The sequence below is a fragment of the Salvelinus fontinalis genome, chromosome 3 (genome assembly GCF_029448725.1).
Source record: "Salvelinus fontinalis isolate EN_2023a chromosome 3, ASM2944872v1, whole genome shotgun sequence".
In the NCBI taxonomy this organism is placed as follows: domain Eukaryota; kingdom Metazoa; phylum Chordata; class Actinopteri; order Salmoniformes; family Salmonidae; genus Salvelinus; species Salvelinus fontinalis.
Genome location: NC_074667.1, coordinates 41,110,318 through 41,131,041, shown reverse-complemented (window position 1 = coordinate 41,131,041; position 20,724 = coordinate 41,110,318). Strand labels below are relative to the sequence as shown.

The 20,724-nt window shown below is 45.5% G+C and overlaps 1 protein-coding gene across 1 annotated transcript; it reads right to left on the bottom strand.

Annotated features, from left to right (window-relative positions):
- Positions 1-20: 20 nt before the first annotated feature.
- On the bottom strand, positions 21-19,235 carry espl1 (extra spindle pole bodies like 1, separase). Its single transcript, XM_055915657.1, has 32 exons — positions 19,020-19,235; positions 18,827-18,915; positions 18,217-18,519; positions 17,338-18,081; positions 17,134-17,235; positions 16,820-16,931; positions 16,483-16,610; positions 15,365-15,564; positions 10,888-11,130; positions 10,564-10,708; positions 10,193-10,346; positions 9,781-9,920; positions 8,673-8,807; positions 8,413-8,529; positions 8,101-8,272; positions 7,469-7,594; positions 6,945-7,101; positions 6,334-6,443; positions 5,064-6,211; positions 4,482-4,902; positions 4,163-4,321; positions 3,830-4,043; positions 3,413-3,615; positions 2,992-3,119; positions 2,685-2,807; positions 2,258-2,407; positions 1,907-2,074; positions 1,574-1,678; positions 1,364-1,479; positions 1,178-1,261; positions 703-867; positions 21-476 (listed from the first exon to the last, which is right to left on the bottom strand). The coding sequence occupies exons 2-32, from the start codon at positions 18,911-18,913 to the stop codon at positions 275-277; spliced, it is 6,561 nt and encodes a 2,186-aa protein (XP_055771632.1). The 5' UTR covers positions 18,914-18,915; positions 19,020-19,235; the 3' UTR covers positions 21-274.
- Positions 19,236-20,724: the final 1,489 nt, after the last annotated feature.

Below are 20,724 nucleotides of genomic sequence, written 5' to 3'. Positions count from 1 at the left end.
TCAACCCCAAAGCACAGGGATTGTTTGGCAAATACTTAATTTTATTGACAAGCATGACTTAATACATTCATGTACACAATGCATTAATTAATATATATCTAAAACGATTCACCATATCCAAAATATATAAAAAAAACTAAGGATCACCAACATTAGTTGACATTTAAGGCAGCAGCCCTGTGAAGCAGATAATACAGCCAAGTTTAAAATCATATCCAATTCATGTGGTGGGGATCAATGGCTTTGTGTGTGTTAGGCGAGATGTCCTCTTATCCTAGCGCAGATGGATGGGGAGGCCGTAGACCACGGGTGCTGCCCCTATGAGGTGTTTGAGGTGTGTGGCCTGGCGGGACAGGGCCATGTGGTCCAGGAGTGAAGCCCCAGGACCTGCAGACAGCCAGGACTCCAGCAGAGCCTTGGTGAAGCGGTCAATGTCCCGGTCTGTCACATCCCACAGATTCCCCAGAATCAATGGGCTGCAGGCCAGAGAAGAGACAGATAGGCATGATATACATGTCAAAATCACACAGGCAAAAATCAAACAGACAGGCAAGTTAATCTAGGACTTTTAGTCAATGTATGGCAGTAAAACAGAACACATGAAATGCCCTTACAGCATCTAACATTTGCATTGATTTCTGAAGAAAGAAAAAGATGAAAGCATGGTGTCTCAATCTTTACAGGTGTGTGCACCAGTCTTACCAGCCAGCCATGAGGTAGTTGAGGATGATTCCTGTCCCCTCCAGCTCCCCTCGTACAGCCAGAGCAGCGCTGCTGCAACCAAAGAGCAGGGAGGCAGCTCTCATCTCCTTCTTCAGGATCCTCTGCCCATCCAGGAACCGCGCTCCCGCCCCATGACCCACATAACTACAGAGACAGTGAGAGGCATGTGAGCCAGACTCCTCAGCAGTCAAGTAATCGGAAACAAGTGAAGTAAGATCTGGTGAATTGTGACACCAATTCAAAACATCTCACAGCTAGCATAATGCAAGACAAGTGGACACACACTAAAGACAGTCAAGCTTCATGTTAAACTACATTTGTTTGTGTAATAAGGCAATTCATTGACAACTAAGCCTAAAGGCATGTTGGTAGGGTATGCTTGGCTGTCATACAGGTGAACGATAACTAATATCTCTTCTCCGTAACAGGACACTTCACTTCCTTCTAGACTCACATGTAGAGGTCTTTGGCAGTTACTGCATCCTGCAGTTGATCTGGGTCAGGAGCCACACCGCACACACCCTGCCAATGTTGTTCACTTAGGACAGACAGAGCAAGAGTCAGAGATTCATCAAATTCTAAAGGACAGATGAGGAAGACAATTAAAGCCCTCAAACAGTGCTGTTGGTGCTGCACTCACCTGGTGAACGACTGTTTGAAACGCTCCTCTGTGTCTCCCAGGTTGGCGTCAGGGTTAAGCACGTAGAACACCTGCTTAGGGTCCACACCTCCATTCAGGACACAACCCGGGTCAGACTGAGGGCCAGGAGAGACATGCAGACATCAGTATTAAACTTTAACAACTAATCTTTGTGGAATAAATTTGGGCCAAATGGGTTTGTGGTCTGACCTCTTTTAGAGCACAATGGCCCAGCAGTGAGTGTAGAGAGGGCATGCGGGTGACAGAGCAAGGCCTGAGGCAGGAGATGCTCTCCCATGGCAACTTCTGGAGGTACTGCAGGAGGGGACAAGACCGACATTACACCTGGCTTTACCACAATAGTCACACTCACAGGCAATGTGTTCACGTTATGCAAGACTCTCCCCAATCCTCCTCTACACAAAGAGTGTGCATTGTTTTGCTTTGTATGTTGATCTTGCTAGGCACACTAGAGTCGATTTGAGTGTTGGATAGAGTGGGGAGAAAGTGTTTGTGTGCAAGACTAGTGCGAGAGAAACCAACCTTGTCCAAGATGAGCACCACGTGGCCTTCGGGCTCGGGCCTCTCTGCCAGTACAGCCGCAGCGGTCTGCAGAAGGTCCACACACTGCTTCCCCTGATCTACACACACTCCCTGGGCAAACCACTGCAGCTGGGACTGGGAAAGCAGAGGAGAGGCAGACAGCACAGCCTGGAACACACAGGGTTAAAATAACTGTTATTTTTGTACTTCCTGGCCAATGTGCCTCTGTATGCTCTTTGGAGTCATGGCCTGGTTATGGTAAAAGAACTGTGACAACTGCTGTTATAAAAAGGGCTTTATAGACAAATGTGATATCTATGATATACATGGGAAGGCATTTTGAAGCAGCACCTTCAGCATCTCCTCCGAGGTCTGTGCCCCCCAGGCAGTGAGGGTTTTCTGGAGGTGCTTGGCCTGGACAGACAGCTCAGGGTCAGAGGTCAAGGGTAGGAGGAGCCCCCGCCAGCAGCCCAGCAACCCCTCCATCTCCTCCAGCAGCCTCTGAGGAAAGCGAGAGAAAGTGAGGGAGAGTGACAAAAAGGGATGTTTAGGGACATACCAAAATACTCTCAATACCATAAAGAGATGTTGTAATCAATACCACACCATTTTGCATTTACTTTATTTATCATAACCACCTTCAATCTTACCTACAGTATAAGCATTCCTTCAACATATGTTTTGGAATGAATATGCTTCTTGCAGCAACATAACCTCTCATTTTACGTGATCTCTTTTCACCCAAACCCAGATGTACTTTCCTTCCCACCAGTCTTACTTCCATGCGTGCGTCCAGGGCCCTCCTCCCCTCCCACCACTTGGCCTTCTCCGACACACAGCTCACAGCCTTCTGCTCCTTCTGAACACTGTCCATCTCCTGCACCAGCCAGCTCATAGGGTGCTGATGATACACAGGGAAGACAGAAGTCACTCACAATGCATGCGTTTAAATATACTGTGTAGGAACCCAGGTTGAGAAAATTAGAAAAGGTTTAGAGAGCGAGAGGAGAGAGAGAGAAATAGAGTGCGAGAGAACACAAGGATAATAAAAATATGTGTGCTTGGGGGGTGGGCGGGTACCCAACCTCTCGCTGGGCCGTGGGGATGCGGACGGTGACGGGATCGGAGTCCCTCTCCAGCCGGGACAGCAGGACGGTGTCCCCAATTTCCCCTGGGTGCACCCCCAGCACAGACAGCACACACACAGTCACCCCTAAAGAGGGGACAGAAAGTATCACCACATCACTGTTGCCACTAGAAAAACACCATACATCCATTGCAGTCCATCTAATCCACAGGCTGTGGACTTCAGGGTTATGGTCAATTACATTTACTCTTCCAGCATGAAAAAATTCTAATGGGGATTATATTGCCACTTTTCAAAATACAATTTCATTTCCATCACAAAATCCTGAGTTAAATAACATTGGTTATCAGGGTTAACTGAAATAAATTAACTATATATTTTTCTTGACACAATAAAACATTGAAATCTGCCAATGGTACCGGTGGGGAGGTCTTGCAGTTGTGTGATGAACTGTTGGCAGTGTTGCTGTGGAAAGACAGAGGGCTCAGCTGTGGGGAAGGAGAAGATTTTCTCCAGCTGGGACAGCCTCTGTTCTATAGGGCTCCCAGTCTGGCTCGAGGGCTCCTCTAGACTCAGAGAACCCAGTCTGTCTGCCAGCTCAGACGAACTCTTCTTCAGCTTTCTACAGGAGGGACACAGCAAAGGAATCATTTCATCTTTAAGCACACAAGATTGAAGGGGGGGAGACAGAATGATGTAAGCAACATGTTGATTTCTCCACCTAGCCTCCTATAGGTTTAGACCTACATGTATCCAGTTCATTCAGATCTGTGAATATAGTAGGGGTAACCAAGGGGTTGTTTTCAGCCTGACCCAGAGAAAGTATGATGACTTACTTGAGGCGATTGGCCAGGTGCCGTGTCATGTGATGGCGGGAGGTCACACCCAGGGATTGGACGTGGAGCATCGCCGTGGTGACAGAATCCTTTTGCCCCAGCGACAGGGCCAGCAGGCCACAGAGGCTGGGGTAGAGGGTGGGCGGGGGGAAATGCTGCAGGGCCAACCAGGCGGAGCGAAGCAAAGACTGCACTGCCTCCACAGAGAGACCGTCTATGGAGAGAACAGAGAGAGGAGAACGAGGGAAAGTGGGTTAAGTTCAAACTGAGCACTCCTATTCACCCTAAAACCATGTTCATTGTCACTGTACAAGGTGCTCCCAGCAGCCTCACCAGGGCCAGTGTTTGAGTGAGGGAGGTGGGCCTGGGCTTGCAGGGCCCCCCCTGGGTGACCCTCTCGCCTCAGCTCAGACAGACAGTCTCGCTCTCTATCACCACACAAGTCTCTCCTCAGGACCTCAAAGTCTGTGTCTGGGCCGTCCAACACCATGCCTGTAGACAGAGAATAAGCAAAATACCATTGGTTAAAAAGTTATTGAATTACAGTATAATACAAGACCCCATTCCTTAGAGCTTGACCTGGATGCCCACTGCATGCGAAGGCAGGCAGTTCTAGTCTATGGACTATACGAGCAACATGAAATACTCTTACTGGCTGCACCAGTCTCCTCAGTCTCAGTGTCTGACGCCCTTAGCTCCTCGATACTGGAGTCCATATTAAGTCCATCCATCTCCTCTTCAATGGTCCTCATCCTCTCTGGCACCTCACTGTGTCCCCCTGTCCCAGGCTGTTGTCTTCTGGGTCTGCCTCTCCTGGACGGGGCAGACTGGGAGGAGGATGACACAGAGGCGACCAGCTCGTCCTCAGAGGAGGTGCAGGAGAGGGGGACGGCAGTGCCCTTCTTCCTGCCCCTCTTAGGAGGGGCCTTCTCTGCAAGGGGGTCAGGGGCTGAGACTTCTTTTGGGGCACGGAGTGCCCTGGTGGAGGTGATGCGCTTTTTGGAGACCACAGGTTTCTCTTTGAGCTCCACTTTGGGGTTGGATTCAGTGTCACTCTCATCACTGAACTCCACCTATACCAGGAGACAAAAATTATTACCTGGCTGCACCATCTATGGCCAACACCCACACTAATAAGTAAATCACCATACCAATTTTCATCCGTGCATACAATCCATTCATTATAACTATAGATACGAATAATCTGGTCTTGCAGCCTGTCCCCTATTTGTACCTTAAAGCGAGACTTCTTGGTGCGTTTGGGGGCTGCAGGTACAGGCTGTGGTTTATCCTGAGACGGTGACAACTCCTCATAGACCTGGAAGGGCAGATTAGCGGCGACCTTGGCTGCTCCTCGCCTGGCAGAGGGAGCCTTGACCTTCTGGACGGGAGTGCATGCCACTGTGGGCACCTCTGTGTTGAAATCAAATGATGATTTGAGCTCCCCCACAGACGACTTGGCCCTGGATTGTTTGACCACCACAGGTGTTTTGGGGACCAGAGACATTTGGCCCTTGGTGGAGGAGAAACTCACTTTGATCTTGGGGATGTGGTCTTTGGTCTTCTTGGTGTCTTTAGCTTTAGCAGCTGTGACCACTGGGTCTTTGGACTTCTTAAGCGGGGTTGGAGGTGGGGGTAGTGTTTTAGGCTTGTGGTCCACCTCCACAGCTCCTTTGGGTGGAGGGTTCCAGGCCCAGGCTGCAGAAAAAAGCTCCTCAGGTGGGCAGTCTCTCTGGGTGGCCAGGGCCAGACAGGAGACCTGGGCTTTGGCCCCCAGCAGCCTGGCCCTCAAGGGCCCCAGCTCCGGAGAGGGCTTGGATGCCACGAACGCCAAACCAGCCTCTAGGACTTTCCAGGTACCTGCAGCCTTCCCCATCCTTAGCTCCAGACCCGACATGGCAATGCGCAGGTACACCCGTGCCACCAGGTCCTGGAGCAAACAGGGTTTGGGTGGGAGTGTCTTGAGGGGAAAGAGCTTGGTCAGTTTGGTGGCCATCTTGACAGTGATGCTCTTGCAGCGGGCCAGAGCGGCCAGGTGGAGGTTACGACTGGCTCGAACCTCAGTGGGGCTTAGCTGGAGGGCCAGGTCAGCCTGTGTGGTGGCCCAACGAGCAGTCACCCGACCCAGGCTGGGCTCGGAGCAGCAGGGGCATTGGCAGTCGGCCACATGGCCCAGGGAAGAGAGCCAGCGCTGGGCCCTGGCTTTGAGTGGAGGGGAGCTCGCCAGGTCCCGCTCGATGGGCTCCTTGGGGAACCAGCGGGTGCTCAGAAAGGCCTTACAGTCCTCCTCACCACTGGGAAGGGGAGACTCTGGCTTCGGAGCCGGACGACCTTTCCTCGGTTGGATCCTCACCTCCGCCTTCTGTGCCCCATTAGTAAAGTCTAGAGGAGTCCAGAAGAGGGTTGACAGTGGTATTGTTACAAAGAATGGCAGCAAGACTCAAATGCTTCAACCAACATTATGTATAATCCACAGTCATTGGAATATGTAAGTAAAGTTGTACCGGTGCAGAGTTCCAGCAGGTTCCTGACTTTGTCCAAGTCAAAGCCACACTCCTCCCTCTCCCCCTTCATCAGCTCCAGCTCAGCCTTTATCACCAGCAGCTCGGCACACCTACAAACACACACAATATGAGTTTCTGAAACACCCAAAATGTATTGTATATTATGCACATACAAGAGGTCGAAATTATGAAAATGACAATAATGCCTTTTTGTGTAAGAGCTGTTTGAAAAAATTCCTGGAATTTTAGCCTGTTCAGGTGGGATGGAACATATGGCCCACATCATGATCTGATAATAGACCAATGACTGGGTAAGGCGGTTTGTCTGGGTAAGGCGGTGGGCTCTACACCATCTTATAAACAAATTAGGGCTGAGTATGGAAATATCTTCAGATTTGTTTCCTAACGCCTACACGATCAATACTGGAGGCTCAGGGAAATAAATTACTAAAAAAACATTTTAGAGTTATTGACACTAAATAAACAAACATTGATTTATTAGACATACAGTGATGATTTAAAAATAAAATGACAACATGGATAGGCCTCAAAATGATTTCTTAGAACTTTTGGGAACTCCTGTAGTGGAGGAAGCAGAGACAGACACCTACTGGCTGAGGGTTTGCAGCTTGGTGGCCAGTTTGAGGGCCTCCAGACACTGGAGCTTGGCCTCGTGGACGGCTCCACTGCTGCTCCTCACCGACACCATTCTCACAGAACAGCCCAGCAGCTCAGACAGCAGCTGCCACTTCAACACCAGATTATCACCTAGGAGGGGAGGGTCGAAGGTCAAAGATGATAGAATGGCATCTACCTCAGATGGGGGCTGACATGGTAGGTTATGGTGGGCGTGTGGGAAAAGTACAAAGACACGAGTAGACCAGTCTTACAGCTTTACCTGGGTCATGTTGATTTGACACCAAAACGGCTATAAGGCCACTGATGGCAAGAAGTGGAGGGAACACAATCAACGCAAGTCAAGGTGCAACCCCCCAAAAATGTGATAATCTTTGAAAAAGCGCAACGCTCGTTCACCATTAAAAACATTAATCTAGGCAACTATCAAAAGCTCGAGGCCCACTGAAAAATATATTTAACCCTTCAGAACAAGTGGAAGCGGCCAGCCGTACAGTACCTTGGTCTATGAAGCGTGTGTCAGTGCTGCTGCAGGCTCCATACAGGCCGTTTCCCACCAGAGTCACCAGCAGACTACACAGAAGCTTCAGGCTCTCATACAGGGCAGTGTCTGGGGTCTTCAGCCCTGCAACACAGTCAAATCCAATCCTATTATATTTGTCACAGGCGCCAAATACAACAGGTGTAGGTAGACCTTACCGTGAAATGTTTACTTACAAGCCCTTAACCAAAAATGCAGTTTGAGAAATAGAGTTAAGAAAATATAAAGCAACAATAAAATGACATAATAACGAGGCTATATACAAGGGGTTCCGGTACCGAGTCAATGTGCGGGGTCACACACTAACATGACAAACGGCTAAACATAGTGCCCTTAGCCTTACATTTATCAAGGAAATACTTCAATAACACACAAAGAACTGTGACATTTACAAATGAAACATGACATCTATCAGTCTAGACGCTACGAGGTCCAGAGCCTGCTGTTTTTTGTTTTACGTGATAATTGCACACACATCTGGTGTCCCAGGTCTAAATCAGCCCTGATTAGAAGGGAACAATGAACAAATGCAGTGGAACTGGCTTTGAGGTCCAGAGTTTGAAGGGTCTAGAGTAGTAAAGGGTGCAGACCATGTTGGGTGATGCGTTGGCGCAGTGCCGGTGGCAGTGCGGCTGTGTCCAGGCTCAGGTAGGCACTACTGGTCTGTAGTGCCCGGGCACGCAGCAGGTACCAGCTCTTAGAGTGCCTTTGCTCTCCCACCTCTTTCAGAACCTCACATAGGTAAGGCACACCCTGTGCCACCTGTGGAGATAGAGAGAGGGGGATAGAGTTAACAGATGACTCATGACAAAAAAGGGTTAGGGTAGACTCAGATGGTAGCAACACTTGTGTTGTCGCTTTGTGAGCTCCCTCTGCAATGTGGCTAATACTGTGTGTGTTACCTGTCCTTTGCTATAGCAGAGCTGAGCCCTCAGCAGTTTGGCCAGCACAGAGAGAAGGGAGGTGCCCCCAGTGTTGGAATCGGGGGTCAGACAATTCTCTGCTTCCTCCAGCTGGGCCTAAAACACACAGTATTGAAATGTTAAAAACAACAAACATACACATTACAAAGGAGCACAGTATCTAAGGGTAACATTCACTACATGACGTTCCTGACTGCTTACAATTTCAAACGTAAACATGTAATCAGCAGGTGGGTTACCTGTGCCATTTCAGGGGCACCCAGCTCCAGCAGCAGCCTGGCAGAGTGGCACAGGGAGGAGACATGGCCTTGAGCATCACCAAGGCGACGGGAAAGGCCAGAAGCCAACTGGTAGGCCTCCAGGGCCTGCAGAGGCTAGGAGAGGAAGATAAGTGTTTTCCACAATTACATAGAGTAGCGAGTCAAATAGAAAAAGTAGCCAGCCAGGCGCGCCCAGAGGTAAACCTATTTGGCCGAAGGAGCTCTATTTTGGTGGCTTCTGGGTCTAGGCCTATATGATCAGGATGATTTTCATATTGAGATGACAAACCTTTCTCGTGAGATTAAAGTCTTATTTACAGTTTACTTCAAGATATGAACTGCCACATGTGTTCTTCAAATTACATATTAAAACCGGAAAAAATGACAAATAGCCTACATTATCTTGAAAAGTAAATTCAATGTTGAACTGAAAACATTTCAAATGATATCAGACTGAAGTATTACAAAGTGCACAAAACATTAGGAACACCTACTCTTCCCGTGACAGACTGACCAGGGGAAAGCTATGATCCCTTATTGATGTCACTTCAAAATCAGTGTAGATGAAGGGAATGAGACAGGTTAAAGAAGGATTTGTAAGCCTTGAGACATGGATTGTGTATGTGTGCCATTCAGAGGGTGAATGGACAAGACAAAATATTTAAGTTCCTTTAAACAGTATGGCAGTAGGTGGCAAGCGCACCAGTTTGAGTGTGTCAAGAACCGCAACACCACTGGGTTTTTCACACAACAGTTTTCAATGTGTATCAAGAATGGTCTACCACCAAAAGGACATCCAGCCAGCATTGGAGTCAACATGGGCCAGCATCACTGTGGAACGCTTAGTAGAGGCCATGGCCAGGTTGTTCTGAGGGAGATAGCCTAGTTAATATGAAGTGGAAAAAGTAGCCAGCTGAAAATGAGTACGTAACAGGCTGATTAGCCGACGGCTGGCGTTAATGGAAAACACTGGAAGATGGATATATGTAGGGCCAGTCATATGGGCTGGAATAGGAAGTAGATACTAGGAAGTAAATACTAGCCCTGTCAAGAACTAGTGTGTAGAAGCTTCAGGTGTTAGTGTTACCTTGCCCATGAGTTTGTAGAGGGCAGCAGTGAGGGCGATGGAGGTGCAGGTCTGTTTAGGGTTCTTTACAGAGGGCAGCTCGTTCCTCTGCAGTAGAGAGGCCCACTCCCCCAGAGCCTTGTCAAGAGGTTGGCTCAACTCTGAGTAGAGAAACACACACACATAAACACACTCAGTAATTCACTCGTTACCGAGTGAGAAAAAGGAATGGAGGGAAACAGCAGTGGTCAACCCACCATATAGACTGATACAATGACAACTATGGGAAGTGGAATCCACCATACGCACATGTGGTGGATTCTAACTGCAGGTTGTATGAGCCAAATAATTACAATATAAAGAATACAGTGAACGTCAATCTAAATGAGCTCTACTGGACAAGGATGATTGGGAAGTGAAAGAAGGTCCTTACTGCTCTCAGCAGCAAGATTGAAACGCAGGCCCTCATACACCAGGTTGCTGTCCTGCTGCTTCTCCTCGTAATCTAGGTCATTGGTCTCCACAGGGTTGGTGTCGCCCCCTGCCTGCTGCCGCACATTCTGCAGCCTCTTCTCCTTATCTATGGCCTGGTCAAGGGAAGAGTGGTTCATATAAAAATGGCAGCGAATCAATACACAGGCTATCAAAACATCTAGAACAACACGCAATCTGTTTAACTGAGAATATACAAGAAACAAAGGCTAGCAATTTCAATGTCAAATTTAAGATTAAAATGTAAGGGGGTGAAATCTAGATGTCAATTATAATGAGAAATGAAATCTCTTCAAACACATTACCACCCACCTCCTGCAGGTTCTTCTCCAGGGTGCAGACATATAGCCACAGAGAGGCGTGGGCCTTGTCGTCCTTCAGCCTATCAGCATTCTCCTCCGTCTCTGACTCCTCCTCCAGCAGTCTCAGGGCCTCGTGGGTAAAATCAACGGCAGAGCTGCCACGGCAACGCAATAAAAATAAACTGCTGAAGAACTACTAAAGCACGTCAGTATAAGTTATATTAATAGCATTGGCATTCCACAGTTGAGTAGTATTTGTTTCCTATCAATCCATCTGAATCAGAATAAGTTACGGTAGTATTGCCATTCCACAGTAGAGCGTCCATTGTCCTACCAGTCTGTCTGTTCACTGAAGTCTTGGAAGCACACCACTTGGGCCATCTCACACAGGTAGACGGCACGCAGGTGTGAGTGGTGGCTGTCCTCGTGGCAGATGTCCAGCAAGTCACACAGGGTGTTGTAGCGCTCCTGAGTGCTGTCCCCTGCCACTTCCCTGTAGGCACGCAGCTCCTCCTCCAACAGGCACAGCATCACCCCGTCGTCAGGGACGTCAGGCCCAAAGCCATCACGCAGGGTTCTGACAACACAACAGCACAGGGACAGTCATACTCTAATGGGGTCTCTTAAGGGGTAAAGAGGAGTTTATCAAACATTCGCAAGTAAATTATCCTCATCAGGCTTCCCTAAGCTGAAAACATTGTGTAGAAATTGTTTTGGAGTCTGAAAGCGTGTACCGGTATACAGCGCATTCGGAAAGTATTCAGGCCCCTTGACTATTTCATTACGTTACAGCCTTCATCTAAAATTGACTAAATAGTTTTGTTTCTCACAATCTATACACAATACCACATAAAGGTCAAAGCGAAAACAGGTAATAATTTTGGGCAAATGTATTAAATAAAAAAAACTGAAACTTCACATTGCCTTTGTGCAAGGAGGAGCAGGAGGAGCACTGCCAGAGCCCTGCAAAATGACCTCCAGCAGGCCACAAATGTGCATGTGTCTGCTCAAACGGTCAGAAACAGACTCCATGAGGGTGGTATGAGGGCCCGACATCCACAGGTGGGGGTTGAGCTTACAGCCCAACACCATGCAGGACGTTTGGCATTTGCCAGAGAACACCAAGATTGACAAATTCGCCACTGGCGCCCTGTGCTCTTCACAGATGCAAGCAGGTTCACACGCACATGTGACAGACGTGACAGAGTCTGGAGACGCCGTGGAGAACGTTCTGCTGCCTGCAACATCCTCCAGCATGACCGGTTTGGCAGTGGGTCAGTCATGGTACAAAAAAAATAAAGTATGAATGTATGTACTTGTAAGTCGCTCTGGATAAGAGCGTCTGCTAAATGACTTAAATGTAAATGTGTGGGGTGGCATTTCTTTGGGGGGGCCGCACAGCCCTCCATATGCTTGCCAGAGGTAGCCTGACTGCCATTAGGTACCGAGATGAGATCCTCAGACCCCTTGTGAGACCATATGCTGGTGCGGTTGGCCCTGGGTTCCTCCTAATGCAAGACAATGCTAGACCTCATGTGGCTGGAGTGTGTCAGCAGTTCCTGCAAGAGGAAGGCATTGATGCTATGGACTGGCCCGCCCGTTCCCCAGACCTGAATCCAATTGAGCACATCTGGGACATCATGTCTCGCTCCATCCACCAACGCCACGTTGCACCAGACTGTCCAGGAGTTGGCGGATGCTTTAGTCCAGGTCTGGGAGGAGATCCCTCAGGAGACCATCCGCCACCTCATCAGGAACATGCCCAAGCGTTGTAGGGAGGTCATACAGGCACGTGGAGGCCACACACACTACTGAGCCTCATTTTGACTTGTTTTAAGGACATTACATCAAAGTTGGATCAGCCTGTAGTGTGGTTTTCCACTTTAATTTTGAGTGTGACTCCAAATCCAGACCTCCATGGGTTGATAAATTTGATTTCCACTGATAATGTGTGTGTGATTTTGTTGTCAGCACATTCAACTATGTAAAGAAAAAAGTATTTAATAAGAATATTTCATTCATTCAGATCTAGGATGTGCTATTTTAGTGTTCCCTTTATTTTTTTGAGCAGTGTATGTCCATACACGCACGCATACATATATACATTCACACACATACCTATATAGATATACATACTTTAAGAATATACCTTTATTATTCCCCACAAACCCTACCTCCCTTCCCCCAATTGGAGTAAAACTAATAAACACTTAGGCTTCTACATCTTATACACATTTTACAGACACAAGCTATTTTAAAATAGTTATATTTTGTTTATTTTTAGTCCTTCCTCTATTTCTGATGTCCATCCAGTTTGATTTCTATTTGTAACTGTGCTATTTCACAACATTTCTGAACCTATATACATTTTACAGACCCCGTATGTTTTACATTGGTTATCTTGTTATCAGTCCCACCCTTCAGCTCCATTCAACCTCTTCCACCTCTCTCTCATCATCCATTTTGGATTTCTATTTGCCATATAAATATATTTTCAACTGTGCTGTGATGCTTCACAAAAGTACTAAACATTTCTATTCTCATAGCTTCTACAGATTGTAAATTAAAAATAGATTGTTTTGCTAAAATAATTATTATATTATTGATTTATTGATTTATTGACTATGGCTTTTCAAATCACCCAGTATTGCTATCTGCAGCATTAGTTCTATGCAAATGTTGCAATTCTTCAGCCATTCCTAGACCTGTGACCAAAAACAAACTACATATGGACAATACCAAAATAAATGATCCAATGACTCTGCCTCACAGCAAAATCTGCAGATATATATATCTATATATATCTATCTATATATATCTATCTATATATATATATCTATATATATCTATATATATCTATATATATCTATATATATCTATATATATCTATATATATCTATATCTATATATCTATATATAACATTCTATTGGTTGCAAGAATTTTGTATAGGAAATAAAAAATTGTAATTCTAAGTTTTGAATCTGGCGTTGTTTTGCGTATCAATTCATAAACCATGTGCCATGGAATGGGTACATCGAAAATCTCTTCCCAACTATTTTGCAATTTATATGACACAGCTGTCAGTTTTTTGGTCCTTAAATGAAATTGGTATGTTTTTATTTCTCACACTTATCTTTTAACCATTTATATCCTTTAATACTGGGTCGACAGACTTTTCCCCCCTTCTACTTGCCTCTTCCATTTTGTGGTAATGCTGCAATTAATTGGTTGTAATTTTGGGTAGAGCAGACATTTCCATATGTCGGCGTTAGCTGCATGTGTGACATAACACCACCAATTCCGATTTATGATATCATTCACTAAGATTATAGCTTTTTAAACATTTTTTTGAAAAATACGATGAAAAAATATATATATATTAGTATATTTGAGTTAAACCACAATATTTGTTATATTATTTGTTCAGTCTTTTCAGGTGGATTAAACTGAAATTGCAACCAACTTTCTAAGGCTTGTTTAAAAAAATATCGATATTTTGGAGATTATTTCCTTTCCAAAACAACCGAAAGTGAGCAGGTGTAATCTGAATAAAGGGAAAGGGCCATTCTTGAACATAGGATGAGACATTCCTACCAATTTACTAGAGAACCAGTTTGGATTTAAGTATACCTTTTGTATGACTGATGCCTTTAGTGAGAGGTCTAACGCTTTAATTTCTGCCCTCCGAATTCATATTCGTTATATAAATAGGCCCTTAATTGTCTCTGGCTTGCAGTTCCAAATAAAATTGAATATTTTTTGTTCATATAATTTAAAAAGCAGGTCACTAGGTGTAGGCAAAACCATAAGCAAATAGGTAAACTGTGATATGACTAAAGAGTTAAAGCAGGGTGATTTTTCCATAAATAGACAGGTAAATTAGATTTTTGGTTCCAACCACCGTGTCCTTGTAAGATGCAGTAAGTGAAAGGATGATCTCCGCATGTGTGGTTCCCACCGTAAAACATGGAGGTGTGACAGTGCTTTGCTGATGACACTGTGAGTGATTTATTTAGAATTCAAGGCACACTTAATCAGCATGGCTACCACAGCATTCTGCAGCTATATGCCATCCCATCTTGTTTGCGCTTAGTGGGACCATCATTTGTTTTTCAACAGGACAATGACCCAACACACCTCCAGGCTGTGTAAGGGCTACCAAGAAGGAGGCTGATGGAGTGTTGCATCAGATGACCTGGCCTCCAAAAAGCACCTGACCTCAAACGAATTGAGAAGGTTTGGGATGAGTTGGACTGCATAGTGAAGGAAAAGCAGCCAACAAGTGCTCAGCATCTGGGAACTCCAAGACTGTTGGAAAAGCATTCCAGGTGAAGCTGGTTGAGAGAATGCCAAGAGTGTGCAAAGCTGTCAAGGCAAAGGGTGGCTACTTTGAAGAATCTAAAATATATTTTGATTTGTTTAATACTTATGGTTGCTACATGATTCCATATCTTATTTCATAGTTTTGACATCTTTACTATTATTCTACAATGTAGAAAAAAGTAAAAATAAAGAAAAACCCTTGAATGAGCAGGTTCTAAAACTTTTGACCGGTAGTTTGAGAGAGATATATATATCCATCCTTGTCAGAGTACCCAGAAAGAGGAAAATGCATGTTTTTAAGTAAGACAAATAATATTTGTTTTTAAATTGTGTGGCATTGGCAGAAAAAGCCTTCAACTTAAGCTCATATATGCATAGAAAATGCAAAAGCGGTTATGCTATTTAGCAGCAGCCCCGTGAAGGATGAGGAAATTCTGATGTGAAGACGAGAGCTTATGGCTCGGTCACGTCTCTGAGTGTCGCCTACCTGAGGCGTGTGTCCTCCTGACCAGCCCGGGCAGCGTCAGCCTTTGTCCTGACCCACAGGGACACAGGTTCAGTCATGTGCTGAGTGAGCCGCTCCCCAGGCCCCAGCGTCTGCAGCCACAGGATGACCCAGTCCAGCGCCCGCTCCAGATGACTACCACGCCTCGAGCTCTGCACCGCCAGCATGAAGGCCCGGCTCAACTAAAGGGAAAATAGATGACTATTCAGATTACATAATAGAAACAAATTACATTTGTAATAATTTGTGCTTTTTACAGCACTTTTTGCAATTCTCCAAGCACTTTACATGAAAGCCATCCACTCACCAAAAACTATACTGAACAAAAACACAACAGTTTCAACTATTTTACGGAGTTAGTTCATATAAGGAAATCTGTCAATTGAAATAAAATATATTAGGCCCTAATCTATGGATTTCACATGACTGGGCAGGGGTGTAGCCCTGGGTCGGCATAGGCCCACCCACTTGGAAGCCAGACAATCCGAATGAGTTTTTCCCCGACAAAAGGGCTTTATTCCAGACAGAAAAACTCCTCAGATTTAACAGCTGTCCGGGTGGCTGGTCTCAGACGATCCCGCAGGTTAAGAAGCCAGACGTGGAGGTCCTGGGCTGGCGTGGTTACACGTGGTCTGTGAGGCTGGTTGGACGTACTGCAAAATTCTCTAAAACAATGTAGGTGGCTTATGGTAGAGAAATGTACATTACATTCTCTGGTAACTGCTCTGGTGGACATTCCTGCAGGCAGCATGCCAATCGCACACTCACTCAAACTTGAGACATCTGTGGCATTGTGTTGGGTGACAACTGCACATTTTAGAATGGGCTTTTATTGTCCCCAGCACAAGGTGCACCTGTGTAATGATCATGTGGTTTAATCAGCTTCTTGATATAACACACCTGTCAGGTGGATGGATTATCTTGGCAAAGGAAAAATGCTCACTAACAGGGACGTAAACAAATTTGTGTACAAAATTTGAGAGAAATAAGCTTTTTGTTTGCATGGAACATTTCTGGGATCTTTTATTTCAGCTCACGAAACATGGGACCAACACTTTACACACACAGTGAACCAATTAGATAGCGGGTGGGTATCTTACCCTGTCCACAGACAGAGAGGGGGGGCAGTTCTTGCATAGCTCCTGGCACAGGATCTCCACCAGGGTGAAGGCTTGGTCGTATAGCCGACGGTTATAAAGACCACACACCAGGTTACTGACCGCGGTCACTGCGGAGATGAAGGGACACAAAGTGAGATAGGGAAGCAAGAGGGAGAATATTATAATAATAATCGATAATGTAGATTTAATGTCAAAGGCACAAATTCACAAGAGCATACAACAATATGGTGAGCAATTAATGGTTAACACAACATTTGCAGTGCACTCTGGTGAGAAGCCTGTAAAAATGAGAAATCAGAGCTATCAGTTAGTATACCTGCTTTAATGAGGATGTTGTCACTGGGCAGCTTGCGTAGCTCATTCATCATCCGGCCAGCTGTTGCCTGGCAGTACAGCAGTACTCTGTCCAGTGTCTCAGTATTTTCCAGCTACAATACATTATTTAATATATTGTGTTAACAGTCAAATAATGCACATGTCAAATCTAAATATCTTTACTAGCTACACTGACAGACGAGGGCTAAACCCGAGACCCGAGTTAAATGTGAACACCCAATGACTAGCAGCTACTGAAACGGTACTTCTCTGTAACTTCAGAAAAAAAATAGTTTGGGGTGAAACCCTCCTTACCTGTGAGGCCAGCATGCTCTCATAAGAAAACACAAAGCCTTGGTACATGCTGAAGCATAGGGACTGCTGAAGTCGGCTCTCCTCAGACTGTGATCCCAAGTCCTGCCCGGGGTGACACACACTGTAACATTTGTCAAACATAATTGACAGCAAAGATGTTCCCTAATGTTTTTTTCTGGTCAATGATGAGTGAATGACACTAACCTTCTGTAATCTCTTCTGCATAAGTTCCTGATGCTCTTCCAGAAATGAGAACCAGGCCAGGAGCACAGCTCCACTTAGCCCCTTGCTTTGCCCTGCCTCCACTGCCCATACCACCAGACTGCACCCCTCTAGGATCACATGGGCCTCCCGGTCCCCAAGGGTGTTAGGGAGAGACCGGAGGGTCCGGGCACACTCTGTAAAAGCCTGTGCACTCTCCTCTCCGGAGCTCATGGAACGGTGGATGTCTACTGCCAGCCTGCCAAGCACCAGAGCTGGGCTGAGGCCGTCTGTAGAGTTCCTGACCTTTCCCAGGACTCCACCCGCCAGCCCTGCAGCCAGGCTCCAGAAACCTGCCTTAGACAGAAGCTTTGAGGTGATCAGCACCATCTCACAGAGTGTAGAGAGGCAGGGCCGCCCCGAAGGCTGCCCATCCCCACCCCGTCCCCCAGCCCAGGGGGACAGGAGATGACGATGGGTCTCCTCCAAGATCAAGGAGGCATCCTCCTTAGTCAGGGTCCCACAGCCCTTCTCAAACTCAGTCAGGGCGTCTTCCAAGTATATGGGGGTTTTGAAGCAGGAGGGGGGTGAGGTGCTCTCCCTGTCCAGCAGCAGCAGGAAGCTCAGCGCTTGCAACTGGCAGCAGAATTTGTCCCTGGGGTTTAGGCAGGTGCCATCTTGTGCTGCAGACAGTCCATTCCACAGTACAGCAAAGCAGCTGCGTACAAGCACACAGTAGTCTTCTGTCTATGGGGCACACAAGAGGAAGGAAGAGACATTCAACAAGAGATTGAGAAGACAATCACAGATGATGTAAACACAGCAGACTACCGTTACTATAATAGGAAGTAATGTACTAATACTCTATCATCCATCCTTTACCTGTGGAGCTGGAGCCAACCTCTGGTAGAGTAGGCTTCCCAAGTAGTTACATGGATGGTACACTCCCAAGGAGGCCAGTTTCTTGAGTACGTGAAAGGTGATTTTCTCCATATACAAAGGGGTGCTTTGCACACCGAGCTCCCCTGAGATATCATACCCTCTGAGTGCAAGCTCCACCAGCTTTAGGAGTCCAGCAATATGGTCACTGTTCGGGGAACCAACTCCAAGTTGGTGGTTACAGGCCCTGATAACTCGGTCATACAATGTTCGACCTTGTGGCCCAGGTCCATTTCTCATGTAAATCTGTAGGAAATACAGGACAAATTATGCAATAAAACTTTTGGCCACAAACGAGACATTTATTATCCATAGTCAGAACATTGCTAGGTGGATATTTTACACCTACCAAACTAACTAAATTTAACTGATGAGAGATTACGAATCATGACGGAGTCCACTGAGACCAAGCAGGCGCTAGCTAGTGGCCACACTACAGGGCAAGGTCATCTGCAAAGATTAACTAGCTACAGTGGTTAGTAAACTAGCTAAAATTAACAGTTAACGTTAGCTAGTTTGCCACTTGTCCTAACGTTAACTAAAACACACTCACCTCTAATTCTTCATGTAGAACTCTTGTCTCTTTTGGACAAGCTGTCCGTTTGATGTATTCGTCAACCTTTAAGCACTTCATTTTCATATCTGCAAAACAAATGAATGCATATTTTCGCTAGTGAATAACGTTAGCTAGTTTTGCAGCTCAGTTAACCGTAACGTTAGCAAGCTAGCTAACGTTAGCTACTTACCACGTTAAACCGACAATTTATCCTCTTGTCTTGTACTACTTACTTTGCTTTGACAGCTCTAACGAGTGGCTAAAATATTACATATAACATTTATCTCAAAAAGTTAAAAAATTTAAAAAAAAGTCAAATGACAACCACAACACTTAAAGGCGAAAACTCGCGCACTGTATTTTAAAATAAGTATCTAGCCAATCAGATTGCACATCCGCATACTTACGGAAGTCTCGCCGGGTAATGTAGTTCAAGGAATGTAAATTCAGTATAACGTCTACAGATTTGTCATTGACCAATCACATTAAGCTTTGCATTCCCATTGTGATTGGTCCCTAGCTGACTAGTTACCACAGCCACAAAGGCATAAACCCCGCCCATTTCTTCAATTTATCCTCTTTAAATCACTTTTTTGTTTTAATACATTTTTACAATATTGCAAATGTTGACTTCGGGGCTGTGGTAACTGCCTGAATCCATAGGAGGTACTGTAGTTTAAATGAGGGAGTTATATTAATGCTCTGGGTATGTGTTGATTGCATTTGTTTTGAGAAGATGGACATAACCTACTGCAATCATTCTGGTTGAACACATTAAAATACTTTTTTGTTGTTGCACACAGTGATTTTGTGTGTGTGTGAGAGAGGGAGAAGGACACCTTTGGCCTTTACAGTCTTAGTATTCATCCTTGGTGAGACAGTCTTTACAAATAGTGTTGGTTGTCATCTCTGCCAGTGTGCATCGGCAGGGGATCAAGAGATAGGAAGCCCACCTTCCTGCTTGGCCCTCCAGCACTGTGACATCATATTTTCTGAAACAATAAAGCTGTTGCTTGACTCAATACTGTGAAAGCTGCTAGCCATAGGTATTGCTATACTGCATATTGACTTCTTCCTTGCCAATGACGACTGGAAGTTGAGGCATAATAGCCATTAACAGTGTTTAATTAGTTGATTGATTTGTCATGCCCATGCCATAGCAATCAGTCTGCACAATTAACACATTATTTTATTAGCGACCTGTGATAGAGACATTGCCATACAGTTATACTTGTCCTTAGAATCACTGGTGTTCAAGAAACATGTTACAATTCACACAAAGTATTCCACTAGGTTTCCTTGATAATGGTTTCCAACATACGATTGGCAGAACTTCACTGAGGAGCAAGAACATTTTTGTATTGTAATTCTATTTGCAGAATACCTTATTGAACATGTGACTAGTTTCTGGTAACAAAGTGGCACTGTCAATTTGACTGAACATAGTTTAGCAACAAGGGATAAGTCTGCCCTTTTCTTCTTCATCAGTAGAAACATTTAGTTAGAAACATTAGTAGCAGTATTGGGGACAAAGTGTTATTCCTCCTCAGTTTCTCTCAGCTATGGAGACAGGTCATCAGCTGGAACCACCTGTGAAAAAGTAGTGCATATTATGCAATGGTTAACATGTGTGGAAGCCTAAAACTGATTATGTACAGCTTGTGTCAATTGCACTAGTCACAATTCAAATACCCTACTTTTTTTATTGTTTGCAATAACTGTACGCTCCGAGCATTAATTCACTTATTATGTAGTTATAGCACAGGTTGGGATGACAATTAACACACTGTTTCCCATTAGGACCAAGAATTAGGAACACTGAACTAGACAGGCAGGACTGAGTTTGGGAAATCCTGAACTAGACTAAACACTATTAGCACAGCTATTCCAGAAGA

Excerpts from the sequence above, each read along its gene's own strand:
- espl1 (XM_055915657.1), bottom strand. The coding sequence starts at position 18,913 with ATGAAAATGAAGTGCTTAAAGGTTGACGAATACATCAAACGGACAGCT. Across the intron at positions 17,236-17,337 it reads TGCAGAAGAGATTACAGAAG|GACTTGGGATCACAGTCTGA; the intron begins GTTAGTGTCATT and ends CACCCCGGGCAG. Across the intron at positions 11,131-15,364 it reads CAGGAGGACACACGCCTCAG|AACCCTGCGTGATGGCTTTG; the intron begins GTAGGCGACACT and ends TTGTGTTGTCAG.